General features: G+C 50.9%; 1 protein-coding gene across 2 annotated transcripts in view; it reads left to right on the plus strand.

The window, feature by feature from the left end:
• The window catches only part of RPH3A (rabphilin 3A), a 58,256-nt gene extending 38,249 nt beyond the window's left edge, over window positions 1-20,007 (plus strand). For both annotated transcript variants that reach the window (XM_006908570.1, XM_006908569.1), the window contains 9 exons: window positions 1,703-1,782; window positions 4,261-4,335; window positions 5,842-5,951; window positions 9,989-10,115; window positions 12,240-12,296; window positions 12,945-13,099; window positions 16,275-16,356; window positions 18,996-19,092; window positions 19,877-20,007. In XM_006908570.1, coding sequence (XP_006908632.1) covers window positions 1,703-1,782; window positions 4,261-4,335; window positions 5,842-5,951; window positions 9,989-10,115; window positions 12,240-12,296; window positions 12,945-13,099; window positions 16,275-16,356; window positions 18,996-19,092; window positions 19,877-20,007 — 914 coding nt within the window. The remainder of the gene's footprint in view (window positions 1-1,702; window positions 1,783-4,260; window positions 4,336-5,841; window positions 5,952-9,988; window positions 10,116-12,239; window positions 12,297-12,944; window positions 13,100-16,274; window positions 16,357-18,995; window positions 19,093-19,876) is intronic.
• The last annotated feature ends 965 nt before the right edge of the window (window positions 20,008-20,972 follow it).

Raw genomic sequence — 20,972 nt, forward strand, 5'->3', positions numbered from 1 at the left:
CTCCCTCTCCCTCTCCCTCTCCCTCTCCCTCTCTCCCACTCCGCCCCGCTCCCTCCCTCCCTCCCTCCCTCCTTCCAATGGCGCTCCTTCTGAGTGTGGCCAGAGTATCAGGGGAGAGCTGGGGTGGCTTTTGTGAGCTGGAGGAGGGCATGGATGGACAGGTGTCTGGACATGAATCACGGTGCAGGACTCGGGGGACATCCCCGTCATGTGGAGAGACTGGACCCGCTCCAATGAAGTGGACCAAGGACCATAATCAGTGGCACGGCTCTGGCCCATCGTGTCACTTCTCGTTGTAAAATGGGAAGTGAATACAGCCTCCCATGTGGGGCTGAGCGGAGTAAACTGAGGCATCTTCTAGGAAAGTGCTTTGTAAAACTGGAAGTCGTTATCACATAACGTGCTAAACACACATGAGGAGTTCCTGTCACATGACACGCACATCAGAGGTAATAGACGCACAACATTTGGCGAGCATTTCTTTCGTGCCAGGCGCTTTTCTGAGTGCGTTACGTGCATGCGCTCGTGTGATCTTTCCCGGGAGCCTGGGAAGAGCTGCTGCCACGGCTTCTGTTCACAGACAGGGAGACGGAGGCTCCGAGAGGTGGAGACCTTGTCCGAGGTCACGCCAGCAGCCAGGGGGCGGGGTTTGCAGTCAGTGCACTGCCGCAGCAGATCAGAGGCCAGACCTGGGTGAAGTATCAGCTGTTCCCGCTGTCCCCAAGCTCTCCCATGGGTCATAGGTCTGCAGTCTCAGGGGACAGGAGGCAGGTGGTCCACCCCCACTTTGCCAGCCACGAGCCGTTTCTGCTCTGGAAACACGCCTCGTCTGTCCCACCTGTCTGCCTTTCTGTGTCCTGGTCCTCACCTGGAACAGCAGCCACTGCTTTTCTATCTGCCTTGTGTGTCCCTTCACTGGACTGCCAAGCATAGATGATCCTTCCCCTCCCGCGTGCTTCTCTGTTATGAGCTATCCCCAGTGGCTTGTAACAAGCCCGTCTCTCTATTAACTCTACACACCTCACCCACTCCTCTCTATATTTGACAAGTATTTATTGAGCACCTACTAGCTGCCCCTGGCTGTGCTAGGTACTAGGGCTACCCATGACAAAATTTAAAGACAGACAGGAAGGCCGATCTGATGGAACCAATGTCCTAGTGGCGAGAAATATACCAGTGAGTCCACTTCAAACAGAGAGAGAGGACCATGAAGGAAGTAAAAAGGGTGAATGGCGGAGGGTGGCTGCGTTCGATGGAGTGATCAAAGAGGGCTTCTGTAAGGAGGTGACATTCAAGCCGAGATGTGAATAACGAGGAGGCCCCAGCCACGTGAGGATCTAGAGGGAGAGCATTCCAGGCAGAGGCAACAGCAAATGCTAAGGCTCATTCACTCCTTCAGCGAGTGAGTGAGCACCGACTGTGTGCCCTGCACCGTGTCCAGTGGAGACACAGCGGTGAACAAGACGGGGCACAGTCCTCGCCCTCCTGGGGTTCTCAGACCGGCGGGATGGGAAGTCATTAATTAGGCGTTGCACGATGTATTAACTGGTCACAGCTGTGCTGAGGGTCTAGCAGGATGGGGTGTCCAGAGCAGGAACTGAGTCTTCCTGTCCCCCAGATGGGGCACACAGTCAGTGCTCGGGAAATGTTTGTCGAATGACTGAATGACTGTTCTCTTGGTTCCTGCCTCTTTCCACTCCAGCCACCCTGGGTGCCCTGGAGTTCAGCCTTCTCTACGACCAGGATAACAGCTCCCTGCACTGCACCATCATAAAAGCCAAGGTGGGTGAGGGGGCCAAGCTGGGGACCACTCAGGCTGTTCGGGCATTTCCGTGGGACTCGGGGAAGGCATGGGTTACCGGACCTGTCTCCCGTCATTGCCTTGTCTATCCGTGACACTGACGGTGATGAGAAAAAGGCAGGGATTAGCCAAAGCCAGGATCTTTAGGGGAGAACCTCCTCTGGGGGCCCCAGAGGGGTTTCACTTAACTGCAGCCACTTCCCAGGAGCTGGCTTCAAGGGTAGAGCTGAGATCCGCTGGCTCAGCCACAGCCTTTCTGGAAGGGATCGTGGAAGGGCCACGCGGGGGGCAGGGACAGCCCGATGTGACAGCTGACATGGCCACGGAACGGCTCCTTTGGCTGACGTGGCTGTCAAGCTGGAGCAGCAGCCTAGGTTGGCCCACGGTCGCACACACGAGGGCACTAACGCAGGCTCTGGAGGGGGTGGGAAAGGCAAACCAGGACGGAAGAGCATCCCCACGCTGCAGGCTCCGGGGTAGTGAACCGACTTCATCCCAGACCCCAAGGAAAGCTGGGTGACATCAGTGCAAATCCCAGAAAGTAACTTACTAAGATTTTTCTCCCACCCCAGGTCTGGTGCATCTAGAACAAGCAAGGCTCAGGAACCAGACTTCCTGGCTTCAGATACCAACTCCGCAGCTTCCTAGCTGTGTGATTTGGGGGAGGTTACTTAACCTCTCTGGGCCTCAGTGTGCCCATTTGTAAACTGGGGCTAATAACAGAGCCTCTCCCGTAGGGACGACTCTGAGTCTTAAGTGTAAGGTGGCTGCATGTTCCCGTTTGCCCAGGACGGTCCCCAGCTATGCCTGTTGCCTTGCTGTAGTAATGAAGAACTTGCTCCTCACTCATGAAGTGTCCCAGTTTGCATGATAAATGAGGTTTGAAATGCCTACCACAGTACTTAGATCAGTACACCCAGGTCTCTTCTTCAGCGAGCATTTATCGAGCACCCGTTACGCGTCAGTCACTGTGGCAGGCACTTAGACGTGTTCAGCCCCCTCTTCCAAATAACGCAGTGAGGTCAAGGCACGCGTTATCTTGTTTCATCTTCGTACGAACCTCTGAGGTAGGAGTCATCATTAGCCCCATCGTACAGGTGGGGAAACCGGGGCTCAGAAAGTTAAAGCCTGAGGTCACACAGCTGGAAAGGGACAGAGCTGGATGAGTCCAGATGTAACAGTCTGTAGCTCAGGTCCTTAACCATTCACTCACTCAGGCTTCTCTTCCAGCTCCGGAGACGGGGGGAAAGCCACACCATGACAGCCCCCTTGAGGCAGGAGTATCATACGCCCTCGAGAGCTTTCCAGGGATTATTTCGTACCATTTAATCTTCACAACAGCCTATGAGGAAGGTTCTGTCATGATTCCCATTTTACAGATGGGGAAACTGAGGCACAGAGCGATTAAGTGACTTGCCCAGATCACACAGCCAGGAAGCGGCGGAGCTGGGATTGGAACCAGTATGGTCCAGCGCAAAAGCCTGTGCTCTCACTCACCGGGCAACCCTGCCAGCTTTCCCCTCTGCACCCCATTTCGTGGCATCCTCTCCCCAGCTAGTAGTAGTGAAAATTGTTTCACACGTGCCTGTGCCAGGCCCAGAGCTCGGCCTTCACAGGCGAGACTGCATTTAATTCTCCAAGGACCCTGTGGAGCAGGGGCTGCGATTAGCCCCACTGAACAGATGAGGAAAGCGAGGTCCAGGGAGATCATGGGACACAGTCCATGGGATTTGGGATTCGTGCTATGAGAGGGGACAGTGGGAGCCCAGAGGTGGGACACCTGTGCCAGCCTGGACGTCGGGGGGAAGGACAGAGTGTGACCGAGCCCCTGGAGTTTTAGAGACGGTCATCTTAAGAAGCCCAACTTAATTCCTACCCCAGACAAACTCCCTGCCCCGCCGCATCTCGTTCGAGCCTCGTCCCGGTCCTGTGAGGGGGCCCAGGCGGGGACGGTCACATGGATGGAAAAGCCGAGGTTCAGAAGCGGGTGCAGGGGCCGGGGTCAGGATCAGGCCGCCTTCCTGCAGCGTCTCCTCTTCCCCACCCTTCCTGTTCTGGGATGGCTTCTCCCACCCGGAGGGTGACGATCCAGCCTGGAAGAGCACTTACTATGGGCCAGGCACTTTACAGGTGAAATCGTGTGTAAGTCTCACCACTTCCCGAAGCAGGCGCTGTTCTCGTCCCGTCTGACGGGCGAGGGAAACGAGGCTCAGAGGGGTTAAGAGACCTGCCTAGGGCCGCACAGCCAGGCCATGGCGGGACCAGGTTTTAAACCCCGTCCGCCCGCCTGGTTCCACAGCTCTTTCCATGATGCTCCATTTCCCGTCTCTCTCTTTGGAAGAGGAAGTGCGCCGGGTAAACTGACGGTGGGGACAGGTGCCAGAGGCCGTGCCCGATGCCCGTGACAGCTGAGCGCCCGGCCCCCCACGGCGCCCACACCGTTTCCTTTTTTCTTACAGGGCCTGAAGCCCATGGACTCCAACGGCTTGGCCGATCCCTACGTTAAGCTGCATCTCCTGCCGGGAGCCAGCAAGGTACCATATGGCCTGGCCCTCTCTGCCAGCCAGGCACATAGGCCCTGGCGGGTACCCAGGGTTCCCCAGTTCAGGGCCTAAGTAGCCCTGTCGGCCCCCAGCCCCTCTCCTCCCTGAGCGGCAAAGGCCTCATGAGGGGTGAGGGGTGCCCAGAGGTCATTGTCCCTCAAGGAGCAGGGCTCCGCCCCTTTCTCCAACCCAGAATCCTAGGATCAGGAGCTGCCAAAGGCCAGGAAAGAAGCAGATGCCCCAAAAATGCCCTTCACCTGCTCAAGCACCTCCAGCGGCTCCGCGGTGCTGGCCGCGGTCCCCCACCCCCTCCCATTTTAAGCCTCAGCCAACACTCCTCCTCTCACAGTAGAAACGAATAACTCTCCAGATTTCAGGGCTAAGCACTTGAGATAATGTTCTCTTACTGAGAGAAAAGGTACCCCCACCCACCACGCCTCTCCCCTTCCCGCTCAGCTGCTGATCGCTATTTTGCTCTGGGGAGGGAAAGTGGGGTTAGTTCTCCCGCTTTAGACTGACCCTCTCAGGGCACACGGCTGGAAAGTGTGCCTTCTTGGGTTTGATATTTTGCTTCGTTTAGTTAATTTGACATGGATGTCCTCAATACAAGGGTGACAGTACACTTGGTTCCATGATCGTGGGAAAATGCCTGTTAAAAATCTCTGCAAGTATCAAATGCCCCATGAGACGAACGAGGGGAGAGAGAGAGAGACAGAGAGAGAGAGAGACAGAGAGAGAGAGAGAGAGACACACACACACACACACACACACACACACACACACCCCACACCACCCCCCATCCCCACTTTGTTTGGATTAAGGAGAAACAGTCCCTCGCCTGGCCATGGCCAAACTGAAAAGTGGTTGGCCACTCCTAACTCCCCAGTGAAGTTCGCTTCTCCTTGAGACTCTCTCCTTTGCTCCCTCCTAAATCCAAACTTGCTTTGCCAAAGAATCCAGTGAATCATTTACATGTTAGTGTGAATAAGACCTGTCACCAAGCCACCTCTTCTGGTGACCTCTTAGAGTAAAATGAAAAACCTTGTCCCCTCTAGGAAATTTCAAGCTTGGAGGATGCTATTTGGGAAAACAGAAGGAACTGTCCCAACATCCCCACAAAGTGTTTCTTCACTGCCCGGGAGAGGGTGACTCTCATTTCTGCCTCTCTGACCTGTAAATGATTTTTTTTTTCCTCAAAGGAAGATGTCTCTACTTTCTAATCTTAATGGAAAGTTCAAGGAGAGAGCCCAGTGCACAGAGGGAGGGGTGGTGCACTGTCCAGCGATGGTGGTGGCTGTAGCCATCACCCTAGAGGACAGCACCCCTGTTACTCTCCGAGATATGCATTTGAGAGCAACTGAGTCCCTGGACACTCCGGGCCGGGGGGAGGGGGTGTCTCCTAAGTCACCCCTACCCCAAATCAGCCCAAGGGCTGGGGCCTCAGGGCTGGCTCCCCACTGAGGCAGCTGTCTCTCTGCCTGTCTCTCTGGGCTCTAGTCCAACAAGCTTCGGACAAAAACCCTGCGGAACACCCGGAACCCCATCTGGAACGAGACGCTCGTCTATCACGGCATCACAGACGAGGACATGCAGAGGAAGACCCTCAGGTAAACTGTGGGGCGGGGCCGCAGAGGCCACTGTGGCTGGACGGGTCAGGACACGCCCAGCCCGGGGGCCACTCTTTAAAACTGCATACGTAGTGTTTTCTTTTTTACATCTACAAAAACAATATATTTTTCTGGTGGAAATTTCTGAAAATACAGATGAACATCTTGGTGTCTGGACATCCGGATTTCGTGTGCGTGTGTGCATGCGTGCGTGCAAATTTCATGTACAATTGAGTATCTGTAAAAATGGACCATCTTATTAATTAGCCTGTCTCACTTAACGATACGTTGGTGCCATTTTATAGTCTTCTGCAATGTTGTCTTGAATTGCATTTTTAATTACCTAAGTAACACATGAATAATGTTCTTCTTGTAAAAAATGATGGAGAAGGCAAAGCCCCTTTTGAGTGGTAGCCCCCTCCCGCAGCCTGGGTCTGCTGCTCCCTTCCCTGAGTGTGTGTGTGTGTGTGTGTATTCAGACACGGAGAGTATCATGCTGTATATATCTGGGACTTGCCTTTTTTCTTAACAGCATATCTTGGAGTCATAGCCATGAGAAGACTTTTCGATCTACCTCATTTTTAACTGCTTCAGAGTATTCCACAGAATGGATTGATCACAGAGTTTTAAAAATGTTTCATTATTAAATATTATAAATCTATAGAAAAGTATAGAATGTAATTTTAAAAATTCATGAACCCAGTACTCAGTCTTTTAAAAAATCTTAATATTTGGCTATATGTGCTTCCGCTCTTTTTTCTTTCCTTAAGAAATAAAGCACTACAGATGCAAGTTGAAGCTCCTCTTGTATACTCCGTCCCCCATCTTTTTCTTATCCTTCCCTCCCCAAGGCTAAACACCACCCGAATTTTACGGGTACCACTCCCCAGCATGCCTTGTACTGCAGCTATATAATTACATATCAGTAACAATATGTGGTATTGTTTGGCATGTTTTAAAAATTTCCATAAATGTTTATCAGCTTCTCCAGCCGGTTCCCTGTGGATGGATATTTAGCTTGTTGCCAGCTTTTCCCTGTTACGAAGTTGCAATGAGCATCCTTCTTGCTTCCTCGTGTTCATGTGTGTGTCTCCTGAGGATAGAAACCAAGGAGGGATATTTGCTGGAACGTGATTTTACAAGTTATACAAACTGCTTTCCAAATCGGCTGTTCCAACCATATTCCCACCAGCTACAATATTACTTTAAGTAAAGGTTTTTATTGCAATGTAGCATCCGTTTAAAAAAGTGCACACTCACAAAAAAAAAGTGTGCAGATTGATGAATTTTCCAAAAGTGAATGCACTGGGATCAGAGAACAAAACAGTCCCGTACCGCAGAAGATCCCCTATTGCTCTCCCTCCAGTAAGCAACCCCACCCCACCACCCCCGCCAACCAGGGAATTCACTATCCTGACTTCTAACAGGACAAATTAATTGAGTCTGGTTCTGTATGTTATGGAAATGAAATGAAATCACGTAACATGACTCTTTTGTGTCTGTCTTCTTTCACTTAATATTATCTTTGTAATATTCCTCCACGTTGTTGCGTGTAGTTATAGGTCTTTCATCTTCATCGCTATTTAGTATTCCATTGTGTGAATATATCACAATTTTGTTTATCCATTTTGCTATTAAGGGGCATTTGATTGGTTTTCAGTTGGGGGCTATTAGGGCTGCTAGGAACATTTTAGTAGCTGTTTCTTGGTGCACAGGTGCATGCATTTCTCTTGCATATGTACCTAGGGCTATAAGGGCTGAGTCGTAGTGGGTGTATATGTTCAGCCTTAATAAAAACTTCCAGTTTTCCGTAGAGATTGTACTAATTTACACTCCTACCAACAATATATGAGAGTTCCGGTCCCTCCACATTCTTATCATCACTTTTTCGTTTTGGCCTTTCTGGTGTTATGTGGTGGTGTCGCATTGTGGTTTTGCATTTCCCCGATGACTAATTCCAACATTACTTTCCACGTATACTGTTACATTTTTATGTTTCTTCTATAATTTTCTTAAGTAGTCCCCGTTATAAAACATGTTTATTATTTCTGCTTTTCCACAGTTATAAACAATCCTGTGATAAACACCTTCGTAGTTAAATATTTCTGGCACTTCTTATATCTGACATAAATTCCTAGAAGTGGCATCACTGGGTCAGAAATGGTGATTATTCTTAAGTCTTTGGCCACACCTTGCCTTGCAGACGGGCGGTGTTGATTGTACCCCACCAGCTCACGTACAGTGGGGCTCAGCCCAGAGGCTGTTCTGGCCCTTCAGAACTTCGAACATTGTTCAACAAATGCTGATGGCCAAGGAACGAGGTGCCATTAGTCCCTGCCCGTCCTCCATACTGCCTCCCAAGGGGACAAGTCCTTTCTGCGCCTTAGTACATGTCAGGAGGAATTATCAGTTACCTTGACTGGTCCTTTTGGCTTCCTGAGGAATCTTTCTCTTGACTCACCCACCCTTTCTGTGCCTCTGTTCAAATCAGTGCTTTGCAGAGTAGATAACTTAAGGTAATGAGAGAGCTGAACTCAGAGAGAGAGCTGAACTCAGATCCCCGTTCTGTCACTCCACCCTTTCTGTGCCTCTGTTTACAGAGTAGATAACAGAAGACAATATAGTGTCTTAAGGTTCAGAGAGAGCTGAACTCAGATCCCCATTCTGTCACTTAGTAGGGACAAATGATTCAACCTCTCTGGGCCCCAGTCTCCTCTCGAAAGTGGGAAACGTGGATGTTCGATGGGAGAAAAAATTAAATGAGAAGTCAGAGGGCCGTGAAGCATATGAAAAGGGGGCTCAACTTCGTTAACGATCAAGGAAGTATAAATTAAAAGGACAGCGAGAGACTGTGGCCCATTCGGAAAGGCTCAAGTTAAAGACGTTGGAGAGGGTGCTCGGTGGAAATACTCCATGTTCAGAAGTTTTCACTGAAGCTAAACTTACGCGAAGCCCACGACTCAACAATTCCCCTCCTAGGAAGACATCCAGCAGAAATACACCTGACCCCTGAACAACCCGGGTTTGAACACTGCGGATCCACTTCTATGTGGATTGTTTTCAATAAATACTGTAAATATATTTTCTCTTTCTCATAATTTTCTTAATAGCATTCTTTTCTCTAGCTTACTTTATATAATACATAAAACATACCAAACGTGTTAATCGACTGTTTACGTCAGCAGTAAGGCTTCCAGTCAACAAACAGCAGGCTGTCAATGCTTTGGGGAGTCAAAAGTTATCCGTGGATTTTCATTTTCTCTAGCTTACTTTATATAATACATAAAACATACCAAACGTGTTCATCGACTGTTTACGTCAGCCGTAAGGCTTCCAGTCAACAGCAGGCTGTGAATGCTTTGGGGAGTCAAAAGTTATCCGTGGATTTTCATCTCTGAGGTGGGCCGGCGTCCCTAACCCATGCTGTTCAAGGGTCACCTGTATATACATGTGCATACGAAGAGAGATCAACGTGGATGTTCCATTGCAGCTTTATTCATACTAGCTCGAAACCAAGTGCCCATCAGCAGCAGACTTATTACGGCATATTTTCACAGAGGAATGTTATACAGCAGTCAAAAGGACAAGTTACCATACACTACAGATGAATCTCGCAGATATAATGTTGAGCAAAAGAAGCCGTCCGACTCCATGTACATGAAGGTCCAAAACGAGACGACGAATCTGTGGGGCTGGAAGTCAAAGACAGCACTTGTCTTTGAAGGAAGTAGTGACTAGAAGGGATCCCAAAGGTGTTCTGGAAGCTGGAATATTCTATATGTGGATCTGGGTGGTGTTTACATGGTGTGTGCATGTGAAAAAATTCAACAAGCCATTAAAGATTGATGCACATACTGCTTGTAAGTTATATTGCCATAAAGAAGAAAAAAAGGCACCTGGCCCAGTGCTCAATAAATAGGGAATTGAAATGTTCTTAGGCACATTGCTTGCCAGCATCCATCGCAGGCAACTCTGGGCACATAGTAGGAGCTCATATATGTGCTTTCTTCTCTCTCCTCCTCTTCTGTGGGTCACAGGATCTCTGTCTGTGATGAGGACAAATTTGGCCATAACGAGTTTATCGGTGAGACCAGATTCTCACTCAAGAAACTGAAGCCGAACCAGAGGAAGAACTTCAATATCTGTCTAGAGCGGGTGATCCCGGTGAGTGCCTTGTCCCGAGGGTTTGATGGGGGAGAAAAGTTTGGGGATGCTGCCTTCCTCTGGGCCTGCAAAGGGGGCAACAGATCTGCAGGGTGCTGGACAATAGAGGGGCTGGGGCAGCTGTTGAGAGGAGGGTGAACATTTTGGGTCAGAGCATCGGGGTCACACCCTGGCTGTGCCTTTTACCAGCCCTGCGTTGGCATCACTTCTCTGAATGACAGCGTCCACTTTGGTAGAACTGGGAGAGGCAGTGTGGTGTGGCAGTGTGGCCCGCCTGGGTTCAAAGCCCAGTCCTGCCATTCACCTGCTCCCTGGCCTTGGCCAAGGGTCTGAGCTATTCTGAGCCTCAGTTTTTCTTGTCTGTAAATGGGCATTATAACAGTACCTGCCTCATGGCGTGGTTTGTGAGAGACATAATCAAAACAGAACCAAGGATATAATAAGCATTCATAAATTCTTAACTATTGCTTTGATAGGAATAATATCGCCTTACTCACCTGTCAGTCATGAAGGTATAAAGCACTACATAGGTGAGCAGGGTAGCACCGTGTTTAAGAATACCAGCTCTGGAGCCAGAGTCCCTGGTTTGAATCCTAGCTGTGCCACTTATATAACCTGGGCCAAATAATTAATCTCTCTGGGCCTTGTTTTCCCATCTGTAAAATGGGACAATAGAGTACCAGTCTCATAGGGTCTTTTAAGGATTCATGTGAGAGTACTTATAAAGCATTAGAACAGTTACTGTTAGGTGTGATACTTGCCCCTTGAGAAAGAGCAAGAGCCAAATCGAGGTTCTCCAGTTGGGCTACACCTCAGAATCAACTGGAGGTTTCAAAACCAGAGCTTTACAAACTAAGATTTTGGGTACCTCCCTGGAGATTCTGACTTAGTGAGGTAAGCTAGGACCCAGCAATCTGTATATTTAGAAACATCTCAACCTGCTCCTTTTTTTGTATACGGACTACTCGGGCCCAGAGAGGGAAGCAAGTTGCCAAGGTCACACCGCGAGTCAGTGGCTGTGCTCCCGGGTGCCGGCCAGAGCCCAGCTCTCCTGCAACCACCGGCACGCCTGCTCCCTTTGGGCAGTGGGCCATCTCCCCACGGGGAAGCCATGGCAGGCGGGAGAGGGAATCCTGCAGCATCCTCCCACCAGATGGCCAGCCCGAGGAGGGAGGATCCGTGTGCCACACCATGTTTGTATAGCACAGGCAAAAGAATAAGACACAAGGAAAACTGCAAAGAAGAATTCGCCCCGGATGCCAGGCTCCAGATAAACCGCTGCAGGCAGCCCGGGGAGTGGAACGTTTCCTCTAGGTTTTTCCCTGGTAACAGCTGTTTCCTTAGGCTTCCTCTTCCTTTCCTCACTCAGTGAGCCCAGTTGGTCGGGACAGTGGCCAGGCCTCCGCCTGGGTCATCAGCTCCTGGGCCTGCCCATCTTTCTGTGATGGACGCAGCCAGCCCCAGAGGCACGGAGCTGGCAGGACAGCAGAGGCCTGCAGGGGCCACAGAACTCTGCTGATCATCATCTTTCGCTCTTTGCCCTTAGCCCTCCCACCACCACCCCCCACCCCCATGTGCCTCACCAAGGACGGGGACCGCATAAGCATGGTCTCCTCCCCTGTTGACCCCAGCTGTCCTCTTCTCTAAAGTAGAGAGATTGTATTTAACCATCAGTTTTACATTTGTACGCCCAGAGCCTTAGAATCCCACAAAAGGAACTTAGGAGCCACAAGGGAGGAAGTACCTGGTGGCCAGACCCCGAGACCTCTTTGGCCCTTCAACCAGGGAAGAGCAAATCCTACCTGCTTTATGTGGGGTGCTCTGCTGCTTATTGGCTGTGTGACCTTGGACAAGTGGCTTGACAACTCTGACCTCAGAGTCTCCGTCTGTAAAATGGGGACAGTAATACACCCTATATCGTAGGCTGTGTGCATTAACATAATCTGTCAAATGGTCAGCGTTATACAAATTTTAACTGAAGCGGGGAAAGCCGGAGGGCCACAGAAGCTTGGGGAGCCTGTCTCTGGGCCTCTAGATGCTGATAGAGGGGTGGGGGGCTTCTTGTGCTTCCTGTGCAGGGAGACGAGCTGCAAAGACAATGTTCTCTCTCCGTTTCCCCCGCAGATGAAGCGTGCGGGGACCACCGGCTCTGCCCGAGGCATGGCCCTGTATGAGGAGGAGGTGAGCACTGAGTGGGTTTGGCAGCTGCAGTCGGGGTCTGGAATCGCCCTTTTTCCCCCACGCCCATCCCCATCCCTACTCTTTCTCCCCAAACCACCTGCCTGTTGGTTCACTTGAGAGGTGCTCTTGCCCAGGGTGTTAGGACAGCAGACCAGGTGGATGCTCTTCACGCCTAGAGCCCGAGGTGGGAGAAGCCCCATTCTGTCACAACCCGAACACCCTGGAGTTCCTCGGCTTTGTTGGCAGAAGCTCTGGCAGTGGCTCCGCAGTCCTAGGACAGTGGCGCTCCCCCTCCACGGGAATGCGAGCGAGGCTCTTCGAGCTGTGTGTCTGGCCAAGGCTGGGCGGTCAAGGCTCAGTCCTGGGTCAGAGTCGGGTCAATTAATGACCAGGGTCAAGCTCAACCTATGACCAGAGTCAGGGCTCAGTCTGTGTCTTGAGAGTAAAACCACTGGCCCCGTGTGCCTTGCACTGGGCTGTTACGGTTTACCCCTCCCCGGAGGCTGGGGCGTCTGCTGTCCATGGTGCTGATTGCACACACGCTGGCCGAGCTCCTCTTGCTTTTCACAGGCTCTTCCCTGATGATCCCATCCACACTGCCTGGCCCCCTCCCTTCCTGGGCCCACATGGCCTCTTCTTTTACTGCAGCAGGTGGAGCGTATTGGTGACATAGAGGAACGAGGCAAGATCCTGGTGTCTCTCATGTACAGCACACAGCAGGGCGGTCTCATCGTGGGCATCATACGCTGCGTGCACCTGGCCGCCATGGACGCCAATGGCTACTCAGATCCATTCGTCAAGCTGTGAGTCAGTGACTTGGGACTATGAATGGGCTCCAGAGGGGATCCTAGATCCTTACAGAGGGGGGCCCACAGAGATTCCCCAAGGTCATGGTACACTGAGGCCCAGAAAGGGAAACGAACCTGCCCAAGGTTCACACAGTGAGACAGATGACCAGGACTGGCTGGAATGTGAGGCTGGAGTCGCAGGCAGTTAGATTGGTATGTCATTCGCTCATATGAGAATTTTTGTGGCTCTGTCCCCTCGTGTGGGAGAGGTGTAGTCGGCAAGGTCACACCCATTTGAAGCCCCCTAGAATCAGCGACATACCCCTCCAGCCATTCAGAGCCCCACCACCAGAGAAGCCACCTGGCTTTTTTCAGGTTCAGTCTGGAAATGCTCAGAGATAAGACCTTAGACTTTGGGGGTTATTCCAGGAATCTCATGGAGTATAAGGGAGCCTTTATCATCGGTGCTAGTCGGGACCCTCTGAGAAGATGCCGTGATGGGATGAGGATTTCATTAGGGGAAATGCCTGTGTGAAGGTAGGGGCAGTTGGGGAAATGCAGAGCTGTCCACCCCGCAAGTCTGACCCCGAGCGGGGAGGAGAGGGGGAGGAAAGGTGAGTGGAAGCGTCCTAGACACCAGCTCAGCAAGGCTGATGGGGAGTCCTTAGGCCAAAATCAGCCATAGTGTCCCCACCACATACAGTTGTCAGCTGGGAGCGTGACCTTGGCACAAGCATGGCCTGGATTTCCAAGCACAGCAGCGGGGGCCTGGGTTACATGTGCATCCTGTGGTTGGAGGTCCACCGGGCACATTCTCATTCAGCTCCCATCTCTGCCAGCGGCTATCTGTGTGACTGCAAGCGAGTTATTTACCCTCTCTTATTTACCAGTGAGCCTTCACTGGTATGGTGAAGACAATATTTCCACTTATCTCCAAGAGCAGGCAGAAAGCCAAATGAGATAACATATGTAGAGCAATTAGAATTTTGCCTGGTACAGAAATGTTTAGCTACTTTCACTAGAATTCTGCCTTGCCTTGTGGCAACAAAGCGTGTGTTTCCATGGATATTGTCGAGAGCCTGGGCTCTGGATCCGCACTGCCCAGGTCAAATCCCAGATCCAATAGTCTTCGGTATTCTCTGGGTGTGTGACCTTGGGACTGTGCCTTAACATCTCTGGGCCTCTATGTCCTCAACTATATATAAAGTGGGATGATAGTAGTGTGCATTGGGCCTCGTCTCCCAAGAAGCAGGAACCAAGACAGGATGAAATGTGCAAGAGATTTGTTGGGGGAAATGCCTATGAAAATTGAGAGGGAGCTGGAGGAATATAGCGACAACAGGCCTTAGAACAGACCTGCTCCCTGTGCAAGAGAGGGGAAGGGGGCAGGAAGAGCCTTAGACAGCAGTGCAGTTCCGAGGAAGTTTCACCCAGGACGATGGGGAGCCCTTGAGTGCAAAATCACCCATCAAAGGAACCCAGCATCTCCGAGAAACGGGGCTGCCTAGGGTCCCTGCTGGCTCAGGTACTGGCTGAGAGCAGCCGTGGCAAACAAGGCCACGTGAGAACAGAGTAGTGGATCCCAGCCCAGCAGCTTGCTGGTCAGTTTCACGCCCCTGCAGATGGAGATCTGAGAGGTGCACTTTTGTGGGGGCTGATATACAGTAAGTGCTCAATAAAAGCCCGTCATTATGGTTATAGAGAACTACCATCACTATTCTTACTTGTGGCAGGGGGTATTTATTAATGTTCTCTCCAGCCTGGAAGACCCTCCCCCGAAACCCACTGCCTCTGGTAACAGAAAAGAATACTTCCCTTAAGCCCTTGGCTAAAAATCAGGCCAGTGCAGGCTTTACTTCACATTTCCTTTGAATGAGGATTTAGTTAACAAAAGAACACACATGTCAGAGATGAATTTAATTTCTAGGAGGAGTTTGGTTTGATTTGTTCATATGGTCCAATAGAAAAATGGATTCATGGGCTGCTATCCTGTGCTCCATTAAATCCCAGCCACATGCAAATTGATTCTCTTCAATAATTCTCCCCACCATCCCTTCTCTCATCCACCCAATCCCTCTAGAAGAAGTAGGGTTGCTGTGGTTACCAGCGAAACAGCTGTCCTGGTGGCCAGTGAGGAACAGGAAACAGGAGGCCATGAACCAGCTTAAGATCAAATAAAGATTTCTGAAGCCTGAAGTCAGAATTGTACCCCCTTTTTTTTTTTCGCTCATCACTTGGCACCTTTTCATTCCCCCATTTGAGTCTCTTCTGGAAAATTATCCTCAAAAACAGTTTTTTGAATGAGAAAGAAATGTTCGCCCTCTCTTCCTAATGATTAGGAAGCTGAGGCCCGCAGAAGTAACACTCAGGTTCAGAGCTGCATGGCTAGTGACAGCTCGAATCAGAACCCAAAGGCCACGACTCTTAGGAGTTGTTAGCCCGTTTTATTTATTTGCCCAGAAAATATTGATTGAGCACTTACTGTGTGCCGGCCATTGTGCCTACACCAGGGGGGAGCCTTCTAGACGGAGGAAACAGTATGCGCAAAGGCCCTGGGGTAGGAAGGAAAGCACATGGGAAGTGGGGTGACAAGCAGGGCATGCGATTCGGCCGGGCCAGAGCAGGGACCCAACCCCTCAGGCTCCGCAGGCTACATCAAGGATTTGGAACTTTATCCCTAGTTTTGGGCAAAGGAGTGACAGTAATTAGATTTGCAGTTTATCCCTTTTGTCCACACCCACGGCATCTCTCCAGGCGCTGGGGGTTGACCTAGGGGTGATGGATGGTAAAATGCCAGGCACTGCCATTCAGGCCTCTCAGTTCGCTCCACTGGGAAAAAGGACCGGCTAAAAGCACAGACTGCAGAGGTGACAGCTGAGTTCAGTCCCTGCTGTGTGACCTTAAGGTACATGTCTCAACTTTGTGGACCCTCAGTTTCCCTGTATGTAAAATGGGTGGTTTAGTTCTGCCACTTAGGGTTTGTGGAGGATTTAGTACAGCTAATGTGCTCAGTGCCGTGCCTGGCATCAAGTAGACCCTCTAATGCACACTGGTCACCGTGAACGTGGATTCGCTTTCTGATTCGTTCATCAGTTATTCTCTTGACACTGGAAGGAGCCTTCGGGGTTGTCAAGGGGCTGTTCTTTTTCCTCAAACTCCATTCGTAATAGCCTCTCCTGTCTCCTCTCAGCTGGCTGAAACCAGACATGGGAAAGAAGGCCAAACACAAGACTCAAATTAAGAAGAAAACCTTGAACCCCGAATTTAATGAGGTAAGGCTGCCCCATTTGGTCATGCTTTGGAATATTTCCTGTGTAAGAGAGACGAACGGACTCTCTAGTAGAATGCTGTCAAGCACACCAAAAAAAGCTTTCTCTCGTAGGTCAGTTGGAGTCGTCTAAAGGAGAGGTAATGAGTTCCTTGTCACTGGAGGGAATCAAGCTTAAGACAAAAACCTGTACATTAGGAATGTCATAGGAAAGAAGCTGAGTTTGAAGAGAGATTGATTTACATCATCTCCAGGATCATCATCAGTTCTAGTAGTCAGGAATACTGAAATTCAAGAAAATGGAGACGGCGACGCCCTTTACCGTCCACCCCGTTGGCGCTGCCCTCCCCGTCTCCCTCCCTCCCACATCCATCCAGTGCCTCGGGTCTCGCTAAGCCACTGTCTAGATGCCCATTGAATGTGCCCCTTCGTCTCTGTTCTCGCTGGTACTGCCTTGGCTCAGACCCTGGCACGTCCTGCCTGGACCATAGCAGTAGAATCTTAAATCGTCTCCCTGGACTTGGCCCATCCTCCAAGATGAAGCATGAGCTTTCCAAAACTGGAATCTGAATTTGTCACCCCCTTGCTTAAATAACCCATCAATGACTCTCTATCTTCTTAGCATGACAATCGAGTCTTTTCAAACTCATATCTCACCCCTGCCCCTCTCCCTCATCCACCCACCCGGCGCCGCAAGTCACACTGAAGTCCGTGCAGATCCCGGCACACCTGTCAGCCTGCTGCTCCCTCTTCCTCTCCCTCTCCCTCCTTTTTTCTCTGGCAAAGTCCTAGTCATCTCTTGAGACTCAGTGTGTTAACCCCCGCATATGCTTCCTCTATGCTCCCTCCACCGCACGCTGTCCATCTGGGTTTCAATTATCTGTTGACAAGCCTGTCAGACAGCAGGGGTCCAGAAATATCTGCTGCATATAATGATCTGATGCTGGGTCAGAGTCAGCCAGTGTTGGTTTTTACCAAATGTTGCAAAGTAGGAAAGGGAAGCTACAATACAGTGTGTTTTGTATTATTTCGTTTCTTTTTTAAAACACATACCCATATGCACATACATGGGGACCGTTCTAGATAAACAGAGCCTAGAGCAATCACTGGCCAGTTAGTTCAGACCCTCAAGTTCTCAGTTCCCCTTGTCAGCTGGACCCCTGATTTCCCAATTCTGACTCATGAATTGGGAGTAATTGTACTGCTGTCCTGTCTCCTGGAGTCTGAACAAGTCACAGAGTAAGAAATCCAAATAGCCGATAAACTCATTAGCAACATTCGGCTGGGCTAGAGCAGGCAAAACGTGAATCAAGACCAGACACCACGTCTCGTAATGAGCCGGCACGCGGATGCTGTGGACTGTGGGTGCCAGCGTGGGAGAGCACACAGGAAGGGCAGACGCCGCGAGAGGAAGCCAGCCAATTCCACTTCTGCAGGGAATTTTCTCGAACACTTCAAAAGCCTTAAACTTAAAAATGTTTTAATTCCATTTATTTGGGGAATGGGTAATACAGTCACATATTTGAAAATTCCAAGAGTCCCAGAGGATATCCAGTCAAAATTTCCCTCCTTTCCCAGCCTCCAAGATGTGTGTGTGTGTGTGTGTGTGTGTGTGCGCGCGCGCGTGTGCATGCATGTGCGCATGCGTGGCCAGCTTTCTTATTATACACAAATGGCATCACAGCATGTATGTGCCGCTCTATCTTAAAATTTTACAAACTCCAAAAAACAATTCTCAAAACTTATCCTAAATGAATCACGGTTGAGCTGCCAGGTTGCCTGTTAGCATATCATTAATGATCGTGAAAAATTGCAAACAAACTAAATGCTCAGGTGTCAGGCGTTAGGTTATGGTGCAGCCACACAGCCGTTAATGGAAGCTGTTGAAATGCTGATGCAGAAAAATATTTGCTGGCATGCTAAAATACTTTTCTATTATGTGCTATAAAACGGAAAAAGAAAGCTACAGTACAGTATATTCACATTATACTGCACGTAGTATAATGCTCCAAGGTTTCATAAATCCAAATTAATATTCATATTTTTTAAAACATTCATCAGTGTGGTCACGCCTAGAAATGTTGACAGTGGGTATTCTTGGGTAGTTAGACTACAGGTTCGCTTCCTTGGTTAACAATGATCATGGATGAATTTTATAATTAAGCAGAAAATTTATTTTAAAAATCGGATCGTCTAGAAATGGAAACACCTACCCCTCATGTCGGTACCAGTCTCCTCAGCTACCTTTAACCTCTAAATGATGGAGACGGGAAAACCTACTTTAGAAGTTACCAGAATGGAAGGACTGAGTTCATGGCTATCTGCCGTCAAGGAAACTTGACCAGAACCAGCTCTCTTAAAAAACAAACAAACCAAAACACACCAGTCTTCCCATTTGCAAACAGCAAGTCATTGAAAAGAGAATTATAGGGCTTGCGGGACTTTGTTATACAGAATATCCGTTAAAAGGGAATTGTTGGGCCTGGGGAAGAGGTCGAGAGCAGGAAGGCCCCCTTGCTCCCTGTGCCATTTAAGGGTGTCCCCTTGGCCCGTGAAGCCCTAGGACTTATCCTCTTACTTAGCTCCCAGTGCCAAAGGCTCTGGGGACCCTCTCACTCACAAGTCCTCCTCTCTTGCATCCAGGAGTTCTTCTATGACATCAAACACAGTGACCTGGCGAAGAAGTCACTGGACATCTCAGTCTGGGACTACGACATCGGCAAGTCCAACGATTACATCGGTGAGTGCGCCCCGCTCCCAGAGCAAACGCCCCTGTCCGTCCTCGTCGGGGAGGGGAGCCTCACCTAGGGCAGCAGGCTGAGGGAGGGTGACCCGTCTTCTCTTTTGGCATGACGTCATCCAGACGCAAAGTCAGGACCCACGGTTCTGATTTGGATCCCATTTGGGAATGCCTTTAGATGACGAAAGGGCTTCACAAGTTGGGGAGATTGGGTCATGACCGGTTATTTGCTGAACAAATCGCCTCGAGCGGAAGAGTTAAATCCCAGGAGGGTGGGTCTGTGCAAAGGAAGTCTCCTTACCCTGTTTGCAAGTCAAGGATGAAAGTTCCAGTTTTTCTAGTCCCCCTCCAAATACTGAGGAAGAACAGTGATTAAAGACAGAGCAGGGAGGGAACTCCAGGCCAGGGACACGGCTGGAGCAAAGGCGTGGGGACAGGATTGAGCAGGGCGACGTAAGTAACTCTGGAAGTAGACGCTGAGTTCCCAAAAGCAGTGGGAGATGAGTTTCCATGGGTGGGTGGGGATTTGGAGGAAGCCTTAAAAAACAGACAGTGAGGTTGTGACTTGGCGCTGCAGTAGGATCCGCTGCGGGCTCTTGAGTGGGCAGAGGCCAGTAGTAATAACAACGTGATAACCACCCTCGACAGAGAACGGATCCCAAGGCACGGGAGGGCGTCACTGCTTGGTGGCCGTTTTCCCCCAGCTAGACCTTTGGGCCCAGAATGAGAGCCCCGCACGTCCCTCGGCTCTGACCACCGGTCCCCACCTTCTCTTATCATCCAGGAGGCTGCCAGCTGGGGATCTCGGCCAAAGGAGAGCGCTTAAAACACTGGTACGAGTGTCTGAAAAACAAGGACAAGAAGATCGAGCGCTGGCACCAGCTACAGAACGAGAACCACGTGTCGAGCGATTAGGATGGTGCCCACGTCCCCAGTCCCATGCCCCACTCCCTGCCCGGGCCACCGCCCAGCCTCCCCCAGCCTGCCCAGCAGCTCATTGCACTCTGGTGTCTCCCCTGCACCTCCCTGCCCCATCCCCGGTCCCCGAGCCTGCCCTCGAGGTGCCCCCCTCACCTGGGGCACTGCCACCAAAGACCTTCTCCTGACGCGGGCTCTGAATTCAGCCCTCTCCGGGGCAGTGAGGGTGGGGACGGGGAGCCGTTTACGAGGAGGTTGTCCAGTTAGCGACCTTTCAGGGCGGGTAGTTAGAAACGTTCTTCGGAGTTTAGGCCTGCTTTGCGAGCCTCTTGGCCTTGAACAGACGCGCGCATTCACAACTCGCGTGTCCCCTCAGTCGTCAGCAGGCCCCGGCAGCCCGTGAGGGCCCCGTACCGGGAGCGTCCAGCTCCCACTGCCTCCCCACGGCCACACCCCCATTGCCAGGAGAACAGCCCACCGTGTTCAAACCCCCTGGTGACTAGAAACACACTCTCCCAGCTCCCAAATGCTTCAAGAAACGGACACACGGATGCACAGAGGGACTCGGGAACTCCCTCTTTCAGGATGTCACCTGTTTGCTTCCTAGCAAAAAACAACACCCGTTCTCTACCACGCCCCCCCGTCCTCCTCCCCTCTCCCTGTCCCTTAGACCACATGAAACTCCCGTTTTCACCCTCTTCTCTACTCCCCTCTCTCTCCCCTTCTCCTCTCTCCCTCTCTAAGGTCAAATAGCCAAAGCAAAAAATATCCTGACACAGCCTCCTCCAAACCACCCACTCCTCCCATCGCCAGAGCCAGGGCGCCTCGGGCCGGCTGCCGGCGCTGCCCCAAGGCGCGTGGCAGCATCCCACAGGCCGCATAGATGCCCCTGGCCTCCCCAAGTGGGCACGGAGCTCTGGGTCTGAGGGGGGCCTTCTCCAAAGCCCCCAGCGTTAGGTCTC

Source organism: Pteropus alecto, unplaced genomic scaffold (assembly GCF_000325575.1).
Source record: "Pteropus alecto unplaced genomic scaffold, ASM32557v1 scaffold113, whole genome shotgun sequence".
In the NCBI taxonomy this organism is placed as follows: domain Eukaryota; kingdom Metazoa; phylum Chordata; class Mammalia; order Chiroptera; family Pteropodidae; genus Pteropus; species Pteropus alecto.